The 20,151-nt window shown below is 41.0% G+C and overlaps 1 protein-coding gene across 1 annotated transcript in view; it reads right to left on the reverse strand.

Moving 5' to 3' along the window:
• Nucleotides 1–760: 760 nt before the first annotated feature.
• LOC124622195 (myrosinase 1-like) overlaps nt 761–20,151 on the reverse strand; it is a 224,212-nt gene continuing 204,821 nt past the window's right edge. The window contains exons 13-14 of the mRNA XM_047147846.1: nt 9,523–9,654; nt 761–1,068 (exon numbers count right to left, since the gene is read on the reverse strand). Coding sequence (XP_047003802.1) covers nt 1,019–1,068; nt 9,523–9,654 — 182 coding nt within the window. The 3' untranslated portion in view covers nt 761–1,018. The remainder of the gene's footprint in view (nt 1,069–9,522; nt 9,655–20,151) is intronic.

The following is a 20,151-nucleotide window of genomic DNA, read 5'->3' on the forward strand; positions in this document are numbered from 1 at the left end:
GTTACAGGCATCGCTGCACGCAGTAAATATAGTTGGGTCCGTTTCTGGTTTGACACTGGAATAGATGTGACGATGGTTCTGGTCTATGAAATAATAGTTAAATCGACAGCCTAGCTGCAAACCGGCGTTGATATACATCATTGGGGACATGGTGAAAATGCGTGCCCCGACCGGGACTCGAACCCGTGATCCCCTGCTTACATTTCAGACGCCAGATGGATAGAGCGTCTGCCATGTAATCAGGAGATCCCGAGTTCGAGTCCCGGTCGGGGCACACATTTTCACCATGTCCTCAATGATGTATATCAACGCCGGTTTGCAGCTAGGCTGTCGATTTAATTCCAGAGAAGCTGCATGGTCATCAATGGGATCTGTTCTTTCGGGAACAGATAATACCTTCATATATAGATCTGGCGTGTGTTTTTATTGAAATGTGGAAGGAGTTTCACACTATAACAGTACCGGTACTCAGTCATGAGTTTGCCGAGAGTCATCAACAGTTACAGTGACCTGTAGAGCGCAGAGGATGCTTCATTAACTGGAGGCGACCGTTTTCCTGCCCGTAACTTGACGTTGTCTTTCTGCACCTCAAATATTTACGATGATATCTGAAATTATTTTAATCCCATTACCTTACCGGCAGCGCATAATATCTAATCACACAGTGTACTTGTTTATACTGGACGACGTGCAGTAATTGACTTTGGTTTACATATGTTATATCCAACATTGTACGAAATTGTAATAAAAAGTATTGTTGTAGTTTGCAAGAGTTGCTTTAATTTTCCAGACAATTTGAAAATAGTGACCATGTACTCGTCAGAGTTCAGAAGGCTGTTCTGACATAGTTTCAATTCACAGACAGTAGTTTTAACAACATACGAACATTCGTTACGTGTTCGGGTTCGTGAGGATGGAACTGTCTTGGTTACAGTTTTTGAAACAGTGTTATGTAACAGACGTGAAATACGTCTGTCGAAGCAAAGCAACTTCTTCTGCAGTCTCCTTGTAGAGTACGCTAAGACGCCCGTGATCGAGTTCCAGAATTCCGAACCGCAGCTTGATGTCCTGTAACATAAAAGACGAGAGTGTGATAATATGTAGCTATGGTTCATAAGACAAATAAAAAAAATGTTGTGAAGATTATTTGCCCTGGTTTCCCCTTTCTGGCTCCCACCACCGATTGTCTGTAGCCGCTTCGGACTTATTTTCAAGTCACTCTTGCTCAAGCAGAATAAGAACAGTTTTAACCCTTTAGGATGTGAGTGTAGCCGCATCGGACTTAATTTCAAGTCACTCTTCCTCAAGCAGAATAAGAACAGTTTTAACTCTTTAGGATGTGAGTGTGCGAATGCATCTAAAAAGGCATGGGAAGCTTGATGTAGTGTTTTCAGTGATTTCGTTTACTCTCAATAAATAAATGTATTAAATACATATTTTGCATCAGAGTTGGTTTAATCTCCCGCCTTCCTCTGTGGATACCAACATAAAACTAAATGTTATCATGTATTCACTCAAACGAAGAGACCACCCAGCAATTTTATTTTTTCATTTTTTTTATATTTCTGGTAGGTGAACTCAAATTAAATGTGCCAAAGCGTTTCACAGCAGCTCTCGAACATTCTCGAGAAAATAGATTTTTAAAATTCCCATGGTACGTGATTCACTAAAGTCAAGGTAATGTCCACAATGGGCTGTGTGGTTATCTTGGTAGCATCGGGGAATCATAGTCAAGTAATGAATGGATCGCTGGTTCGAATCTATCTGTGGTCTTTCCTTTTCTTTCTTCCCGTTCAGTTCGAATACGTACATCGCTTACAAATAAAATTCATTAAATATATGCTAATTAACACCTATCTAATCATCATTTTTTATGAAAAATGCATGTCTTCTTGTGTCTCATTACGTAAGGCACACAAAATTCAAGTTTTCATTGCAAATATAAATTCTCAATTGTTGTTATTTTGTAAAAGAGTGTTAATAAATTTCAAACGGTTTTAAATTAAACAGTCGCTCTTAACATTCTTTACGAACTATCGTTAATTAAGAATTTATATGTGCACTGTGTGTGATACGTAATTAGAAAGAAGAAGATGTGCATCTTTCATAAAAGGAATGATGATAAGATATGCGTTAATTAGTACGTATTTTATGAATTTTGTATTTAAATCGTCTAGGTAGCCGAACTGAGCGAAAACAATAAAACGAAAAAAAAAAACTCCAGCGCGATCCGAACCAGCGATCCCTTCATTACTCAACTATCATTCTCCGACACTACCCAGTTCTTTTTTTTTCAAACTTATATTGAACAAAATGCAGATTCATTACATGATAATAGAATACACATAGAAATATTGTAAATGATAGGGTACCACAACGCTACACATAAAAAGATACTACAGCAGTTTTTCCAAAATAAAGATTTTTAATTTCCATTAAATTGTGTTGGCAACACCAGTTATTGTACCACTTCTTGTTATTGTACCACTTCTTATATCTTCGTTATTTTTATTATTATTTTGAGCTTTTCCTCATTACAGAGGCTTATCTACAACATAATAATTTACTTGGAAATTACAATACAAACAATAAACGTTCTTAAACTATATTTTTCAAAATATTCCTCCAGGTGTTTCGATCTTGTTCCTCTTTCTCTGCGCCCATTCTCCTCATTGTGTGCTGTACATTTTGGAGACAGGTGGTCATAGGTCGTCCTCTTCTTCTTCTCCCCTCCGGTTCCCACTCCAGCATCAATTTTGGTATTCTGGTTTTCTCCATTCGTCGTACATGCCCGTACCACTGTAATTTCTTTCTATCCATTACGTCATATATTCTTTCTTTTATTTCCATTGTCCTTATTATTTCGGTGTTCCTTATCTTTTCTTTCCTGGAGATTCTTGCCGATCTCCACAAGTCCATTTCTAGACCTTGTAATTTTTTAATGTGCTTCGTGTTAATTGTCCAGGTCTCCGTTCCATACAGAACCACACTCTCTAATATGGATTTGTATATTAATTTTTTAGTTCTGCTCCATAAGACTGAGTTAAGCATCCCAATGGCCCTCCGTCCGCTACTAATTCTTTTATTGATTTGTGACTCTGATTTTCCCTCGATTTCTAAAATGGATCCCAAATAACAGAAAGTGTTTATCTTTTTGATTTTCTTTCCTTTAATGTATAGCTCATCTAAATCATTAGTCAAATATTCTGTTTTTTGGTAATTAATCTTCAAACCCCAAGTTTTGTATGCTACTGCTAGTTGATTGCACATGTAGTTAGCATTCTCCCCATCTTGTGCTACGATTACTTGATCATCAGCAAACAATAAATTATGTAGATAACATCTCATATTTCTAATCCCATACTATTACATTTACGAGACCATGTTCTGAGGCTAATATCTACATATATTTTAAATAATGATGGTGACATGGGACAGCCCTGTGAAAGGCCTTTGCTTGTTCTAAATTTCTGTTAAAGTTTATTACCAACTTTCACTTGGAAAATGTTATCTTTCTACATCTGTTGTATTATTTTAATCAAGGAAGGGGTTATGTTTGCCGTATGTAGTGCTCTCCAAAGTAATTTTCTTGGAACAGTATCATACGCTTTTTCTAGATCTATGAAAATTAATCCTATATTTTTTGATTTTTCCCTATGTTTCTCCAAAATCTGTCGTAATGTGAAAATATGGTCTACACATGATCTCCCAGCCGTGGATCCACATTATTCTTCTTGGGTTCTAAAATTTTTTTCCAGTTTGTTTTTAATTACTTTCGCAAAAATTCTCATTACCGTGTAACACAAATTCCTCAATAGTTTGAACAAATTTTGCTATCTCCTTTCTTAAGTATTGTATTAATGTAACCTAGCTTCATCTCGCTGGGTATTAAATCTCCATGTATCATTTTGTTGAAGAGCTGTGTTATCAGTTTCACAATTTTGTCACCCCCATATTTCAGACACTCCAGACTGATATTGCCTGGTCCCGGTGATTCACCATTCTATCCTGTTCTCAACCTGAAGTATTTAACTTTCTAAAATCTGGATCTCATCATCTTCATGTCCTTTTTCTTCCACTGTTCCTTCTTCTACATATTCTTCTCTGTCCTAATTTAATAATTTTTGGAAATACTCTTCCCATTCCTTTTGTGTTATCAGTTGGAGATTAGTTTTGCTTTTTGTATCCTTTCGAAGCCCTTTTAATACTGACCATGCTTCTTTTGCTCTCCCAAATCCTGATTTGCTATTCGCCTTGGCGCATGTTCTTTCCCATGCTTCATTTTTTGCCATCCTTAAATTTTTCATCACTTCATTCTTCTTTTCCTTGTATATTGATCTTGTTTCTTCTGATTTATCATTCAACCACTGAAGGAACGCATTTCGTTTTTCTCTAACGAGGACCTCTAGTTCCACTGACCACCACTCTGCTGCACGTTTGTGGTTGCTATCTTTTTTACCCAACACCTCTGTCGCTATGATTTTCACATTAGTTTTTGTATAGTCATATATTTCCTCTGTATTTCCTTCAAATGATTCAACCAGTTTCCTTTCTATCCTGGCCGCAAAGAGTGTTCTGATACTTTCGTCTTGTAGGCTGCCAATATTAAAAGGTAACTTTTCATCTTTCTCAGTCTGATTCGTTTTATTTATGTTACTTGTATCATTCCTTGCGTTCTTCCATGGCCAGAAAGACTTCATTTTTACTAGATAGTGGTCTGATCCACACTGGGCTCCTCTATAACACCTGACGTCTACTGCCTTGAAACTACTTGTTTGCCTAATGATAATATAATCTATTACAGAACAAAGTTCTTTAGTGTTCTGTTCCCAAGTATATTTATGAATGTCCTTATGTTTGAAAAATGTGTTGGTAATTTTTAGATCAAATTGTTCACAAATTGCAATCAATCGTTCCCCATTGTCATTATATTCGTCCTCTCCGTGTTTTCCTACTATTCTACAGGACTCTCTAATTCCTACCCTTCCATTCAGATCTCCCATGATAATCAGCTCCTTTCTTCTTGGGATTTTTTCAATAGTCTCCCTGAGGGTGTCCCAGAATGTATCTTCGTTTATTCTTTAAGATTCTTTGATGTTCCTTGATGAACTCTATATATATATATATCTTGGAGTGATGGGCATTTCATCAATAGAACGTAGTAGGTACAAATTACGATGAACCAAACGTAACTGTTGTTTTTCGCATCTGTGAATGGTTTCCAATCCGGTTTTGTGATTTGCTGTATTGTTATGGCGTTCTCACTGGTTCTTTTGATAATTGCTAACTTTTTCCTGGTCCATGTCCAACTCTGATTCTCGTAAAAATATGTGCCAAGGTTCCAATTAGTTGGCATTTCGTAAAATGTGGTGAAAGTCTTCCCTTTATTTTGTGTAGCCTTTGTTCGTAGGTACGACCTCGTGGAGATGCTCTGGGGGTCTGATATCAGGGTTCTGAACGTCTCGTACCTTAAATACAAAAACTTACGAAAATCAGATTGCCAGGTGAGCAAGGAATTCAATTGAGCTGTCCGCATACCAATTATAGATTTCAAAAAGATCGATGACGACATATACTTCTTAACGTAGCGAGCGAATCTGAAGTACCCAAAGTTAATCAGATTAGTTAAAATGTGTATAGACGAAAAATATGTCGTATAAAGACACCTGTAGGAGAAATTGAAAATTTTAATGTCTGTACTAGACTGAGACAAGTGAAAACTATTTCATCTATTTTATTTAACGTCGTGTTACATGACACCTACAGAGAATTTACTAACAGTGATCCACAAGGGATCCAACTGGACTTGCCTAGGCAGATGATGTTGGTTTAATAAGTGGTTCCAGAATATAATTAATCAGAATGATGCACAATTATTACAAATTCGCTGAGAAAAAAGAGTTACGTCTGAATGAAAATGGATTAATTGGTCATAACTAAGAAAATGCGAAGCGATGCATCTTTGAAGGTAGATGGATTTCAAGACAGCTAATAGCTTCAGTTACTTACGGAATCTTTTTAATAAATACAACAGAATAGATATAGAAATAGACGCATGTTAGCATCAGCTAACAAACCGATTTTCAGTTATATCAGCTTTTTAAGGAAAACAGCAGATACATGCCTTCGAAAGTCGCATGTATTAGCCAACTATTACACAGGTAACATTAGGCCGAAAAGAAGCATTGGTATTTAGAAAGAAAGATGAAAAGGTGCTGTTAAATTTCTATAGGAAATCTCTAAACAAAGTTTTTGGCCCTAGAATTGACGACAATGACATGGAATTGAGGATAAGATAAAGTGATGAACTACAGGAGTTGGACAAACACTGTAAAGTCGTCGAAGCACAAAAGAAGAAAAGGCTGAGCTGCGCTCGTCACCTAAGAGAATGGGCCACACAGAATATCATTTTCTTTTTTTATGCATCAATCTTCTGACTGGTTTGATGCGTCTCGCCACGAATTCTTCTCCTGTGCCAACTACTTCATCTCGGAATAACACTTCCAACCTACGTCCTCAGTTATTTGCTGGATGTATTCCAATCTCTGTCCTCCTCTACAGTTTCTAACCTCTACAGCTCCCTTTAGTACTACGAAAGTTATTCCCTGATGTCTGAACTGGTGTCTTACCATTCTGTTCCTTCCTCCTGTCAGTGTTTCCCATATATTCCTTTACTCATCGATTCTGCGGAGAACCTCCTCATTTCTTAGCTTATCAGTCCACCTGATTTTCAACTTTCGTATATAACACCACATCTCCAATGTTTGGATTGTCCATGTTTCACTACCATACAATTCTGTGCTCCAAACGTACATTCTCAGAAATTTCTTCCTCAAATTAAGGACTACGTTTGATACTAGTAGATTTGTTTTGGCCAGGAATGCCATTTTCACAAGTGCTAGTCTGATTTTACGTCCTCCTTGCTCCGTCCGTCATGGGTTATTTTCCTGCCTAAGTCACCACCAATCGTCGTGTTTACTTTCTCACTGTTCTCATTTCTATTGCTTCTCATTACTTTTGTCTTCCTTCGATTTCTCTATCCACATGCTGTACTCATTAGAATGTGTATGTTCAGCAGCAGATCATGTAATTCTTCTTCACCTCCACTGATGATAGGAATATCATCAGCGAATCTTATCATTTATATGATTTACCTTGAATTTTGATTCCATTCTTGAATCTTTTTTCTAAATTTCCGTCATTGCTTCTTTGAGGTGTAGGGCGAAAGATACATCCCTGTCTTACACTCTTTTTAATCCAAGCACTTCTGATGGAATGTTATCTACAACTTCTGCGTTATCTGATTTTAAGTCTTCCACAGCTCTTTTAAATTCTCATTCTAATACTGGGTATCACCTGTCTCTCCTACATAGACTCCTGTTTCTTCTTCCGTCACGTCTTCAGACAAGTCGTTCCTCTCACAGAGGCCTTCAGTGTATTCTTTCCACCTACCCGCTCTCTCCTTTGCATTCAACAGTGATATTCCCATTGCTCACTTACTTTTACCGCTCCTGCTTTTAATTTCAGCGAAAGTTGTTTTGACTTTGTTATATATTGAGTCAGTTCTTCCGACAGTCATTTCAGTTTTCGATTTCTTCACATTTTTATTTACCTATTTCGTCTTAGCTTCCTAGCACTTCTTATCTATTTATTTCATACCTAAGATGCTTGAATTTCTGTATTCCTCGGTTTCCTTGAACATTTTTGTATATCCTTCTTTCATTTATCAACTGAATTATTTCTTCTGTTACCAATGTTTTCTTCGCAGTTATCTTCTTTGTACGCATGTTTTTCTTTCCTACTTCTGTGGTTGTCGTTTTTAGAGCTGCCCATTCCTCTTCAACTGTAGTGCCCATTGAGCGGTTCCTTATCGCAGTATTTATAGCCTCAGAGAACTTCAAGCATACTTCTTCATTCCTTAGTACTTCGGTACCCCTCTTCTTTGCGCATTAATTCTTCCTGACTAGTCCCTTAAATTTCAGCCTACTCTTCATTTTTACTAAATTGTGATCTGAGTCTATATCTGCTCCTTTGTATGCTTTACAATCAAATATCTGATTTCGAATCTCTGCCTGACCATGATGTAATGCAACTGAAATCTTCCCATATCTCTCTGTCTCTTCCAACTATACCCTCTAGTGTTGTGATTCTTGAACAGAGCATTCGCTATCACTCTCTCAATTTTTTTGCAGAACTCCCTCCTCTCTCATTCCTAATACCAAGTCCATATTCTCCCGTAACTCTTTCTTCTGCTCCTTCTACTGCAACCACATTCCAATCCACTGTGACTATTCGATACTCATCACCCTTTGCGTACCCATGATCCTTCACTATCCTCCTCGTACGCTTTCTCTGTCTCTTCACATTCAGCTTGCGACTTTGGCATGTATAGCTGAGCTATCGTTGTCGGTGTTGGTTTGCTGTCGATCCTGACGAGAACAACTCTGTCAGTGAACCGTCCACAGTAAAACACACTCTGTCCTACCTTCCTATTCATAACGAATCGTAGTCTGGTTACTCCCGTTATATCATTTTCTGCCGCTGTAGATATTACCTTATACACATCTGACCAGAAATGCTTGTCTATTTGCATTTCACTTCACTGAACCTCATTGCATCCAGACTGAGAATTAACATTTCCCTTTTGAGATTTTCTAGCTTCCCTATCACGTTCAAAATTCTTATATTCCACGCCACAGTTCGTAGAATAGTGCCCTTTCGTTAATTATTCAATCTTTTTCACATGGTCATCTCCCCCTTGGTAGTCCCGCCCCGGAGAACCGAATGGGGAACTAGTCCGGAATCTTTTGCCGATGGAGAGATCGTCACAACACTTTTTAAATTACAGGTCACATGTCCTGCGGATAAACATTATGTGTCATTAATGAAATGGTTTCTATTACCTTCTGCATCCTCATGTCCTTGATCATCGCCGATTCTCTGTCTTTTAGGAGCAGTTTCCCAGAGGACATGTGAGTGCTCTGAAACTCTGTCCGCTCCTGCGCCACCTTTGACAGGTCGTTCGCTGAATGATGGGTGACTTCTTATGCCAGAAGTCTTCTGCCGCCATTGTTGATTTCCGTTAAAAATCTAATCGGTGGCGAGGTTCGAATCTGGGATCGAATACGTTTTGATTACTAATTAAAGATACTACCCCTAGATCGAAAGAGGGAATGAGAGAAAGGGGGAAGATCCAGAACTAGTTGGCGAAACATCCGGGAGGACGCAGCTACGATGATGAATGGATGAACAGTGCACTTGACAGGAAGAACTGGAGGAGACTCCTACAGCAGGCGTACCGTGGTAAGACCCTTGCGGCATGAAAAGTTAAAAAAGCTTTAGAACCTGAGGTGTTGAGTTAGCCTTCAACAGACTGTAAAATTTTCCCAAAAAAGTTGCGTGGAGTGCATTGTCGCTTACACATCTACAATTCTACAAATTTTGTACCTTCCAGATCAAATGATGAAATAACACAAACATTATCAAAAGCTACTTTTTGTAAGCTGAAAATTGTACGCTTACCCTGTCGGCCCCGATTTCTGCCTCGCATTTCATTTGCTCGCTGGTGTGTTGTTCGTCCCTGCTGAGGGACTGATGCCTTCCGATGACTTCTTGGAACAGACTTACTTTTCTGCTCATCCGGCCAGACGTAGCCTACAAAAACACAAAAAATCCATTACTCAGCTTCGAAGCATCAAAGACAGGCAATAGCAAAACACATTTGTTCAGGTGAACCCCACAGCACGCCAAGGATCTTTGCACAGTTACGAACCGTACATGACTAAACATCAGGCTTAATCTTAACAACCTACTATACTTGGGAGTTCTACAGAATTTTCTTCCCTGCAATAAATTTTAATTAATTGGAGATACTTGAATTCTTATCTCACCCACATAATAGAATCACGAAAGAAAGAGCAAGGTGTTTATGGCTGTCTCACTAATCACCGGCGGTCGCTGTGGGCTAGAGGTTCTAGGCGCTTCAGTCCGGAACCGCGCTTCTGCTACAGTCGCAGGTTCGAGTGCTGCCTCGGGCATGGATGTATGTGATCTCCTTAGGTTAGTTAAGTTTGAGTAGTTCTAAATCTAGGTGACTGATGACCTCAGATGTTAAGTTCCATAGTGCTTAGAGCCATTTGAACCATTTGAACTAAGCAGCCAGTTCAGGAGTCGTTTTTGCATTTGCGGAATGACAGAAAAATTCAGTGACATTAATATTTTGCAAATCTGATAAGAACTTACAGAGAAAAAATTCATTCAATGTAGGAATTTGAGTGTTGTTGTTATGGCCGTGTGAATAACATACCACTTGGTGTGAACATCGCATACCTCTTGCTTCGACGGCGCCGGTTACCAAAGAGGCCGACGTTATTTCCCAGGCAGCGAACCATGCTAGCGGATGCAACAGCGCAAAAGTCTCCACAGTCAATGTGACTTTACTCTGTAAATTCTTGTCAGATCTACTATCGTGGTGCCATAGAAATAACTCAGAAAAACAATCAAAGGCGAATCCTGTATCCCGATGAACAGCGAAGTTGAGGAATCGCTTTGGTCTTTGTTTCGAGAGCCTGTGATGAATCGTATTATTATTTTTCTTTCTTCGTTCTTTTCTATATAAAGCAAAAGGTGAAGTAACGAGGTGTTTTCTGGCAAAGATAATGTATTTACATCAGTCACACCCGTCTGTTCATTTCGCCCTCGCCGAGAATCCTGCATCAGGAGGTTCGAAGCAGACAAGAGGAATTTGCGCAACCAGCGAGGGGGCGATCCTGTATCTGCGTTGTCATTATCAGCACTACACATGATAGAACTAATGTTAAACAGTGCGTAACTCAAAAATCTGAATAGTGATCATAAATGTATTGACACTGAAGGTCTGTTGATATTGGTACCAGTTAAAATTCACCCACGTTATGTCTACAGATTTAAAAATTACCTTCTAGTTTTTTTCAGTTATTCTTTCCAATCAACTTTTTTAGTTATTCAAGCAGCAATTATTAATCATTTTGCATTATTTGCTCGCCCGTCTATGTGCAACGATTCAAGCCACCGGTAAGTATTAGTTTAGGTGAGCGAAAATGAGTCAAAAATCATTTGAGTTCGAAAAATGATGCCTCTCACCTTGTACAGATTAATAACGTTGCTCACACACACAAACTGATTCTCACATGAGTATCTTCGCACCGAATAATGTAGTGACGCATATTTATGGAACGTAGCTGAATTTCTGAGTCCATTATTAAATCTCCAAATAATCTTCTGTACCGCGTAATATTGGTCAACACGATTCTAAGCCACGTCATTTTTCAAAAAAGTAAGATCAAAAGACCAAACGAAATGTGAAAATCTCAATACATTTGCATTCAGACTACTTGGAACTACTTTCCATAACGTCACTTTTAAACTCAGTAGACTGTGTTTTAACGTTTCACTACACCTGAAAATTACAAAATCTCGAAACCGCAATCACAATAAATATTTTTAATTCTTATATGCGGAATGCCTACATTTAGTACTTTCAGCAGAAACTTTCACCAGAGTAAAGCAGAACCTGCAACTACAATACTGTCGATGACGCAATAGAGGAGGATTTCCACAGATTGATATAAAAGTTTACAAAAACACAACTAACAACACAAACTTGCTGCAAGTCCTAATACTGGTAATTCTGTAAGAACCACATAGAATTGTTGGTATTTGTAAGCATATGCTGTATGGGAAACCGGCTATGTTCCTTTGTGGTCAGGAGAATCAGCTGCTTCTGATTTCATATTATGCTATTAATGTAACTGTTTTGGCTATTTGACAAATGTGATTTCCTAAAACAGATAACTGTCAACATTTATTTATACAGTTCTAGATGTTTCTTCTACAAAATAAGTATGTTGTAACAGAATATACCAGCAAATATGAGAAAGCAAAATTAATAAAAACTCAGTCAAATTACAAAAGAATGCATGTTTGGCAGCAATTTTTCTTCTTTTCTAGCGATTCTTAAATTCTCTATTACTTGCATTAAATGATAGATGGAACATATTTTTTGCTAGAAGGGTCAGCTCATAAACTGTATAAAAACATGTCACTCATAAAAACTACTTTCTTAGTATGAAATAGATCTACAAATGCAACAAGTAGGTGGGTGTCACTCTCGTGCTATTTTTGCAATACGATCTTATGCTGATATTTGCACGTAACAAACGATACTGATCTACTCCCTGATCCTGACAAAGATATTCTCATCCTAGGTGCGATACAAATATACTATGCGAGCTCAAAAAGGAAGATACAAACCTGGAAACACAAACTTCAAATGGAAAATATAGGTTATTGAGTTTATGGCTTGGTTTGTTCATGCACTGAAGACATTCAAAAAACACAATCTCAATGCAATCAATATGACGAAAAGTCATGCAAAGTTACAATTCAATACAAGATAAAATCTGAAAGTTATTTATGCTTATTTTGAGCACCAACTCTGAATAATTCGAACGCAATCACTAAATTACATCAATATTTTCTTCGAGACAAAATTTTGGTCTGTAAAACTATCAATACGCAGTACAATTATGAAATTTTGGTGTGAACAGACAGAAGGAATTCTAATAATTGCTAAAAAACACAAATGTTGACGAAGAAGTGCATGATCTCACAAGTAAATGACTAGAATATCGAATATACCGAAATATACACTGCCTGACAAAAAAAAAAAGTGAAGCACCCAGAACACTTGGTCGGCTGTCAACGTAGCTTCATACACATACACACCACCGCATCGGCTGGTATGTAAATGATTGGAGCTGAAATTCTCCGTGACAGAAATGCCACCACAGCGCAGTAGTGACGTTCGTGTTTAGTGTTACCGTTCCTCTTAGGGTATAAAAGGCCCGTGAGAAGCCTCAGATGTTGAATGATCAATGTGAGGGACACTTAGGTGCTGCGTAGTTGTATGAGACAGCGTCATCAGCACCTGACAGAGTCTGAAACTCAGTGTGGATTTGCATTTGGCCAGCTGGTCGAATGCAGATTTGTGGCCCGGTGTTGCATTTTGTTGGAACGTGAGGGCAGGCAGACTTGTCGTCAAGTTTCGGGTGGACCACGTCTGACTGCCATAAGCGAGGATCCCCACATTCTGCACCGAGCACACTGTGACCCTGCCACTCGAGAACAGGCAGTGGATTCCTTGTAGCAGTCCTTGACGTCCTGCACCATTGGCCGGAGAGTAGCAGCAGACGGCCAGAGAACTACCGTCTCATGCGCAGGTTGCCACTAGCAATGGCTGCGAGCAGAGTGGTGGCGCTACTGGGCAACGTGGACTGCTAGTTAATGGCATGGTACTGTGTCCAGTGGTGCACTACCCTGGATGACCACCACAGGCGACTGTTGCTGGAATCTGGGCAGAAGCCCCATTCGTCCAGTGTTTCAGAGAGGCCTACGGTCATGGTGCGGGGAGCCATTGACTAGACTACAGGTCACGACACCCTGCGCCCTCTTGTGTGTGTGTTATCTCTCATGCGACATTATCGTAGCGCAGCTCTTCAGCAGGACAGAGCTCATCTACACGCGACTCTTGTCTCTGTGAACTATCTACGTCTCCAATGTGTGGGACAAACTCGGACGTGACGGCGTCCCTATGCCATTATCCAGAACATAACAGGCCAATATCGGAAGTTGCGGACCAGCTTACCTCTGAAGAAAGAAGTGCTGTAAAAATCCGAAAGTAAAATACTAAACAAAATTTTTCTTCACTGTAACACATTCTCTGCTCTACCTTCCTACTCATAATGAATCCTATGCCACCCTTTCATACTATTGTTGATATTACCCTATACTCATCTCGACAGAAATCCCTGTCTTCTTTCAATTGCACCTCCACTATATCTAGCTTGAGCCTTTACATTTCCCTTTTCTGATTTTCTAGCTTCCCTACGACGTTCAAGCTTCCAACATTCCACGCCCCGACTCATAGAATGTTGTCGTTTCGTTGGTTGTTCAATCTCTTTCTCATTGTCAGCTTCTCCTTGGCAGTCACCTCGCGGATCCCCTTCCCAAACGAATCTGTGCATGTATCTAGACCAGGTGAGGTGTAACGCCGCGCTGAAAACGGGCTCTTTGTAAATCTGATTCGATTTTGTAAGCATTAAAATAATATCGTATACCCTCGAAGCTTCACTTCGTTTCCTCTGCCCTTTCTCGGTGTTCCACATTCTTTTTCTTCTTCAGGTAATGTATTTCATGAGGGTCACAAGATGTGGAACAGTATAAAATGAAGAAAGATTTTATTTCACATAAAATCGGCGACGAGGTCATTGCAGTTGTCAAGCCAAGTGATGTTTATTGGAAGTGGACAGACCAGCAAGCATGTGCAGGCAGAGGGGAGGACTGCGTGCTATATAATCGCTCAACCGCCTCTCCACTGAAAAGACTGGAGGTTCTCCGAGGATACGTTTTGAGTATTTTGGTGCAAGGGACCAGTGGTCACCGTTTGCACGTTAAAAAACATTGTATTTCGTTTGATTCCTTATCCCCATTTCTCTTTGTATCTTTATTGCACTGAAAATATCTGCACTGTACATAGACAGTAACACACAGTAGTATGGAAAGTGACGGCCACCACATCAGAGTATTTTCACACCATTACAGTTGTTACCATGATTGCACGTTACTCGTTTATCGCTGTTTTAAAATTATTTTCACATAAGTAAAGATAATGTAGATAGCAAATCGAATAAACTATAACCAAATCACTACTCTGTGAGAAACCCCCTGAGACGAGGAGTCTCTTATACCAAAATAGAAAAAAAACTTATAACGTGACACAGATGCCAATGGCTATAACAGCAGTGAAAATATAATATATTTTACTACATTAATTACAATAATAATGTAAATAGTAGGTCAGTGAGACTTTCGGGTTTAAAGGCCCATAACTTAAAGGCCCATCCCATGATTTAAAAGGATGTGTTTTAAAGGGACGCATAGTCATGTGGGTTCTGGATGTAAAGAGCTGTTATGTCAAGGTCGCTGTGGTGGATAGCGGATTCTCGATTTAAAGGGATGCTTATATCAAGGTCGCTGAGATGCATTGTGGGTTCTGGATTTGAGGGGCTGCTAGTGAGACTTCCGGGAACCCCCTCCTCCAGCGCATCGCGGCCCGTCAGTGAGACTTTCGGGTTTAAAGGCCCATAACTTAAAGGCCCATCCCATGATTTAAAAGGATGTGTTTTAAAGGGACGCATAGTCATGTGGGTTCTGGATGTAAAGAGCTGTTATGTCAAGGTCGCTGTGGTGGATAGCGGATTCTCGATTTAAAGGGATGCTTATATCAAGGTCGCTGAGATGCATTGTGGGTTCTGGATTTGAGGGGCTGCTAGTGAGACTTCCGGGAACCCCCTCCTCCAGCGCATCGCGGCCCGTCACGTCCCTCCACCACTATCGCAGCTGCATCTCGGGCAGTTGTGTTTGGTCAGCGGACCACAGTACCCATACTGGTACCAAGTGGTGAGGCTACCCACCACTGCGAGAGTTGTAGCCTTCCAGAGCCAATAAGAGACAAGGTCCTCTCCCTCTCCCAAGGCCCCTTTTATTACTTACTATAGTTGTGTTATTCTCGGTCCAGACTTTGTAGTGAGAGGATATAACAGGGTTATCGTACTTAGTAAACGGCGGCATAAAATACAACGTAATGCACTTGATCATACAGTGTGCGACTTAACTACACTACTCGCCATTAAAATTGCTACACCACGAAGATGACGTGCTACAGTTGCTAAATTTAACCCACAGGAAGAAGATGCTGTAATGTGCAAATGATCAGCTTTTCAGAGCATTCACACAAGGTTGCCGCCGGTGGCGACACCTACAACGTACTGACGTGAGGAAAGTTTCCAACCGATTTCTCATACACAAACAGCAGTTGACTGGCGTTTCCTGCTGAAACGTTGTTGCGATGCTTCGTGTAAGGAGGAGAAAAACGTACCATCACGATTCCGACTTTGATAAAGGTCAGATTGTAGCCTATCGCGATTGCGGTTTATCGTATCCCGAGATTGCTGCTCGCGTTGGTCGAGATCCAATGACTGTTTGCAGAATATGGAATCGGTGGTTTCAGGAGGGTAATACGGAACGCCGTGCTGGATCCCAACGACCTCGTATCACTAGCAGTCGAGATGACAGGCATCTTATCCGCATGGCTGTAACGGATCGTGCAGCCACGTCTCGATCCCTGAGTCAACAGATGGGGACGTTTGCAAGACAACAACCATCTGCACAAACAGTTCGACGACGTTTGCAGCAGCATGGACTATCAGCTCGGCGACCATGGTTGCGGTTGCCCTCGACGCTGTATCACAGACAGCAGCGCCTGCGATGGTGTAGTCAACGACGAACCTGGGTGCACGAATGACAAAACGTCATTTTTTCAGATGAATCCAGGTTCTGTTTACAGCATCATGATGGTCGCATCCGTTTTTGGCGACATCGCGGTGAACGCACATTGGAAGCGTGTATTCGTCATCGCCATACTGGCGTATCGCCAAGCGTGATAGTATGGGGTGCCATTGGTTACACGTCTCGGTCACCTCTTGCTCGCATCGACGGCACTTTGAACAGTGGTCGTTATATTTCAGATGTGTTACGGCCCGCGGCTCTACCCTTCTTTCGATTCCTGCGAAACCCTACATTTCAACAGGATAATACACGACCGCATGTTGCAGGTCCTGTACGGGCCTTTCTGGATACAGAAAATGTTCGACTGCTGCCCTGGCCAGCACATTCTCCAGATCTCTCAGCAATTGAAAAGGTTACAATACGCCAGTCACTACTCTTGATGAACTGTGGTTTCGTGTTGAAGATGCATGGGCAGCTGTACCTGTACACACCATCCAAGCTCTGTTTGACTCAATGTCCAGGCGTATCAAGGCCGTTATTACGGCCAATGGTTCAAATGGCTCTGAGCACTATGGGACTTAACAGCTGTGGTCATCAGTCCCATAGAACTTAGAACTACTTAAACCTAACTAACCTAAGGACATCACACACATCGATGCCCGAGGCAGGATTCGAACCTGCGACCGTAGCAGTCGCACGGTTCCGGACTGCCCGTCTAGAACCGCGGGGCCACCGCGGCCGGCTATTACGGCCAGAGGTGGTTGTTCTGGGTACCGATTTCTCAGGATTTATGCACCCAAACTGCGTGAAAATGGAATCACTTGTCAGTTCTAGTATAATATATTTGTCCAATGAATACCCGTTTACCATATGCATTTCTTCTTGGTGTAGCAGTTTCAATGGCCAGTAGTGTACTATACAACAGTGGAATTACGAGATATACTGTAAGCATTCCCACCTCTCGTTGCTGTTTCCTATAATTATACCAATTTCTACAAATGCCCATCCTTCCAGTGCACATATGTGTAAATGTACGATCAAATGTTTCATCACTACTGCAGCACATTACTGTAACAAAACACACCAATGTACAAGTTGGGCAGTATGGTATTTTAACAAATGCAGCCACGTTCCGAGAAAACAATTTGCGCTATGCAACAGAATACGTATCCTGTATTATTAATGTGTGACGTCTCTATAAGACTGCACCTAGTAGACCCAGAAAAAAAAGGACTCACACACAAATACGACTTCGCTAAATGTTCACTGCGAGCAATCACCGCAACGATAGGAGACGAATAAACTTTTGTTTAAAAATACTGGGAGGAGACCAGAGGCGACCACTGCTGCAGTCGCCACTGCCGCAACCAGAGGATCGCTGCCTGATCGGCCAGGGCTCGACACCCAACACCCTGCTGATGCTCGACATTTCAGCGCTCCAGCCGTTGGCCGCAACCTACCACAATGCAGAAGGTACCGACGGCCCGGTGTCGATAACGAGGCAGCTGTCGACTCAGCAGGCTGATCTGGCCGTGCGAGTGTCAAAACAGCCAGGCCACCACTGGCGCTTCTGCCCGTTATGCACAGAGAGCGCCTCCCATACACGCGACTGACCACAACAAGGTCAGTGCTCTGGTCCCGATAACGATACAGGACACAGTAACGTCTTCCTGGGTCAGCAAGAAACAGGTTCCCCACCCTCCGCCTTTTACACCTACAGTCTCGTCATTCTTGTTCCAGACTCCACAGCTGTCTTAAAAAATGATGGCACACATCCAGCACTGACAGAAACAGCATGGCTCTGATGAAGTAGCTTTGCAGGTTTTCAGTACACACTGATGAGCCGAAAAACATTTTGTCCACCTGCTTAAGAGCTTGTTAGTCGGTCTTTGGAACGAAATACCTTACTGATTCTGCGCATCAGGAATCCGACAGTTTGTTGGTAGGCACGTGGAGGTATGTGGCATTACGTGTGTACATACGGGCCATGTAATTCGCGTAAATAAAAATTACCGAACTATCAGTTTAATAAGTCACAGCTGCAAAATACTAACGCGAATTCTTTACAGACGAATGGAAAAACTGGTAGAAGCGGACCTCGGGGAAGATCAGTTTGGATTCCGTAGAAATGTTGGAACACGTGAGGCAATACTAACCTTACGACTTATCTTAGAAGAAACATTAAGAAAAGGCAAACCTACGTTTCTAGCATTTGTAGACTTAGAGAAAGCTTTTGACAACGTTAACTGGAATACTCTCTTTCAAATTCTGAAGGTGGCAGGGGTAAAATACAGGGAGCGAAAGGCTATTTACAATTTGTACAGAAACCAGATGGCAGTTATAAGAGTCGAGGGGCATGAGAGGGAAGCAGTGGTTGGGAAAGGAGTGAGACAGGGCTGTAGCCTCTCGCCGATGTTATTCAATCTGTATATTGAACAAGCAGTAAAGGAAACAAAAGAAAAATTCGGAGTAGGTATTAAAATTCATGGAGAAGAAGTAAAAACTTTGAGGTTCGCCGATGACATTGTAATTCTGTCAGAGACAGCAAAGGACTTGGAAGAGCAGTTGAACGGAATGGACAGTGTCTTGAAAGGAGCATATGAGAAAAACATCAACAAAATCAAAACGAGGATAATGGAATGTAGTCAAATTAAATCGGGTGATGCTGAGGGGATTAGATTAGGAAATGAGACACTTAAAGTAGTAAAGGAGTTTTGCTATTTAGGGAGTAAAATAACTGATGATGGTCGAAGTAGAGAGGATATAAAATGTAGACTGGCAATGGCAAGGAAAGGGTTTCTGAAGAAGAGAAATTTGTTAACATCGAGTATAGATTTAAGTGTCAGGAAGTCGTTTGTGAAAGTATTTGTGTGGAGTGTAGCCATGTATGGAAGTGAAACATGGACGATAACCAGTTTGGACAAGAAGAGAATAGAAGCTATCGAAATGTGGTGCTACAGAAGAATGCTGAAGATAAGGTGGGTAGATCACGTAACTAATGAGGAGGTATTGAATGGGATTGGGGAGAAGAGAAGTTTGTGGCACAACTTGACTAGAAGAAGGGATCGGTTGGTAGGACATGTTTTGAGGCATCAAGGGATCACAAATTTAGCATTGGAGGGCAGCGTGGAGGGTAAAAATCGTAGAGGGAGACCAAGGGATGAATACACTAAGCAGATTCAGAAGGATGTAGGTTGCAGTAGGTACTGGGAGATGAAGAAGCTTGCACAGGATAGAGTAGCATGGAGAGCTGCATCAAACCAGTCTCAGGACTGAAGACCACAAAAACAACAACAACGGGCCGCTGATTTGCGTAAGCGATGATGGCGCCCCGCAGCGACATAGATGGATTCCGTAGCATTTACATCAAGTGAATTTGGTCGCCGAGACATCAACGTGAGTTCACTATAATGCTTCTCGAACCATTACCGGACAGTTCTTTCTCAGACACACGGAGAATTATAGTGCGGAAACATGACATCGCTATTGGGCAACACATGAAGAATGAAGGGACGCAAGTGGTTCGCAGCTGTCAGCGTGTCTTCGGTCCCTTGCAGACGCAGCAGAATGCCTCCCATAGCATAATACCGCAGCTTTCCCTAAACGTAGATAAATGTAATATAATGCGCATACATAGGGGCAGAAATCCATTCCAGTACGATTATGCCATAGGTGGTAAATCATTGGAAGCGGTAACGACCGTAAAATACTTAGGAGTTACTATCCGGAGCGATCTGAAGTGGAATGATCACATAAAACAAATAG

The sequence above is a fragment of the Schistocerca americana genome, chromosome 7 (genome assembly GCF_021461395.2).
Source record: "Schistocerca americana isolate TAMUIC-IGC-003095 chromosome 7, iqSchAmer2.1, whole genome shotgun sequence".
NCBI classification, from domain to species: domain Eukaryota; kingdom Metazoa; phylum Arthropoda; class Insecta; order Orthoptera; family Acrididae; genus Schistocerca; species Schistocerca americana.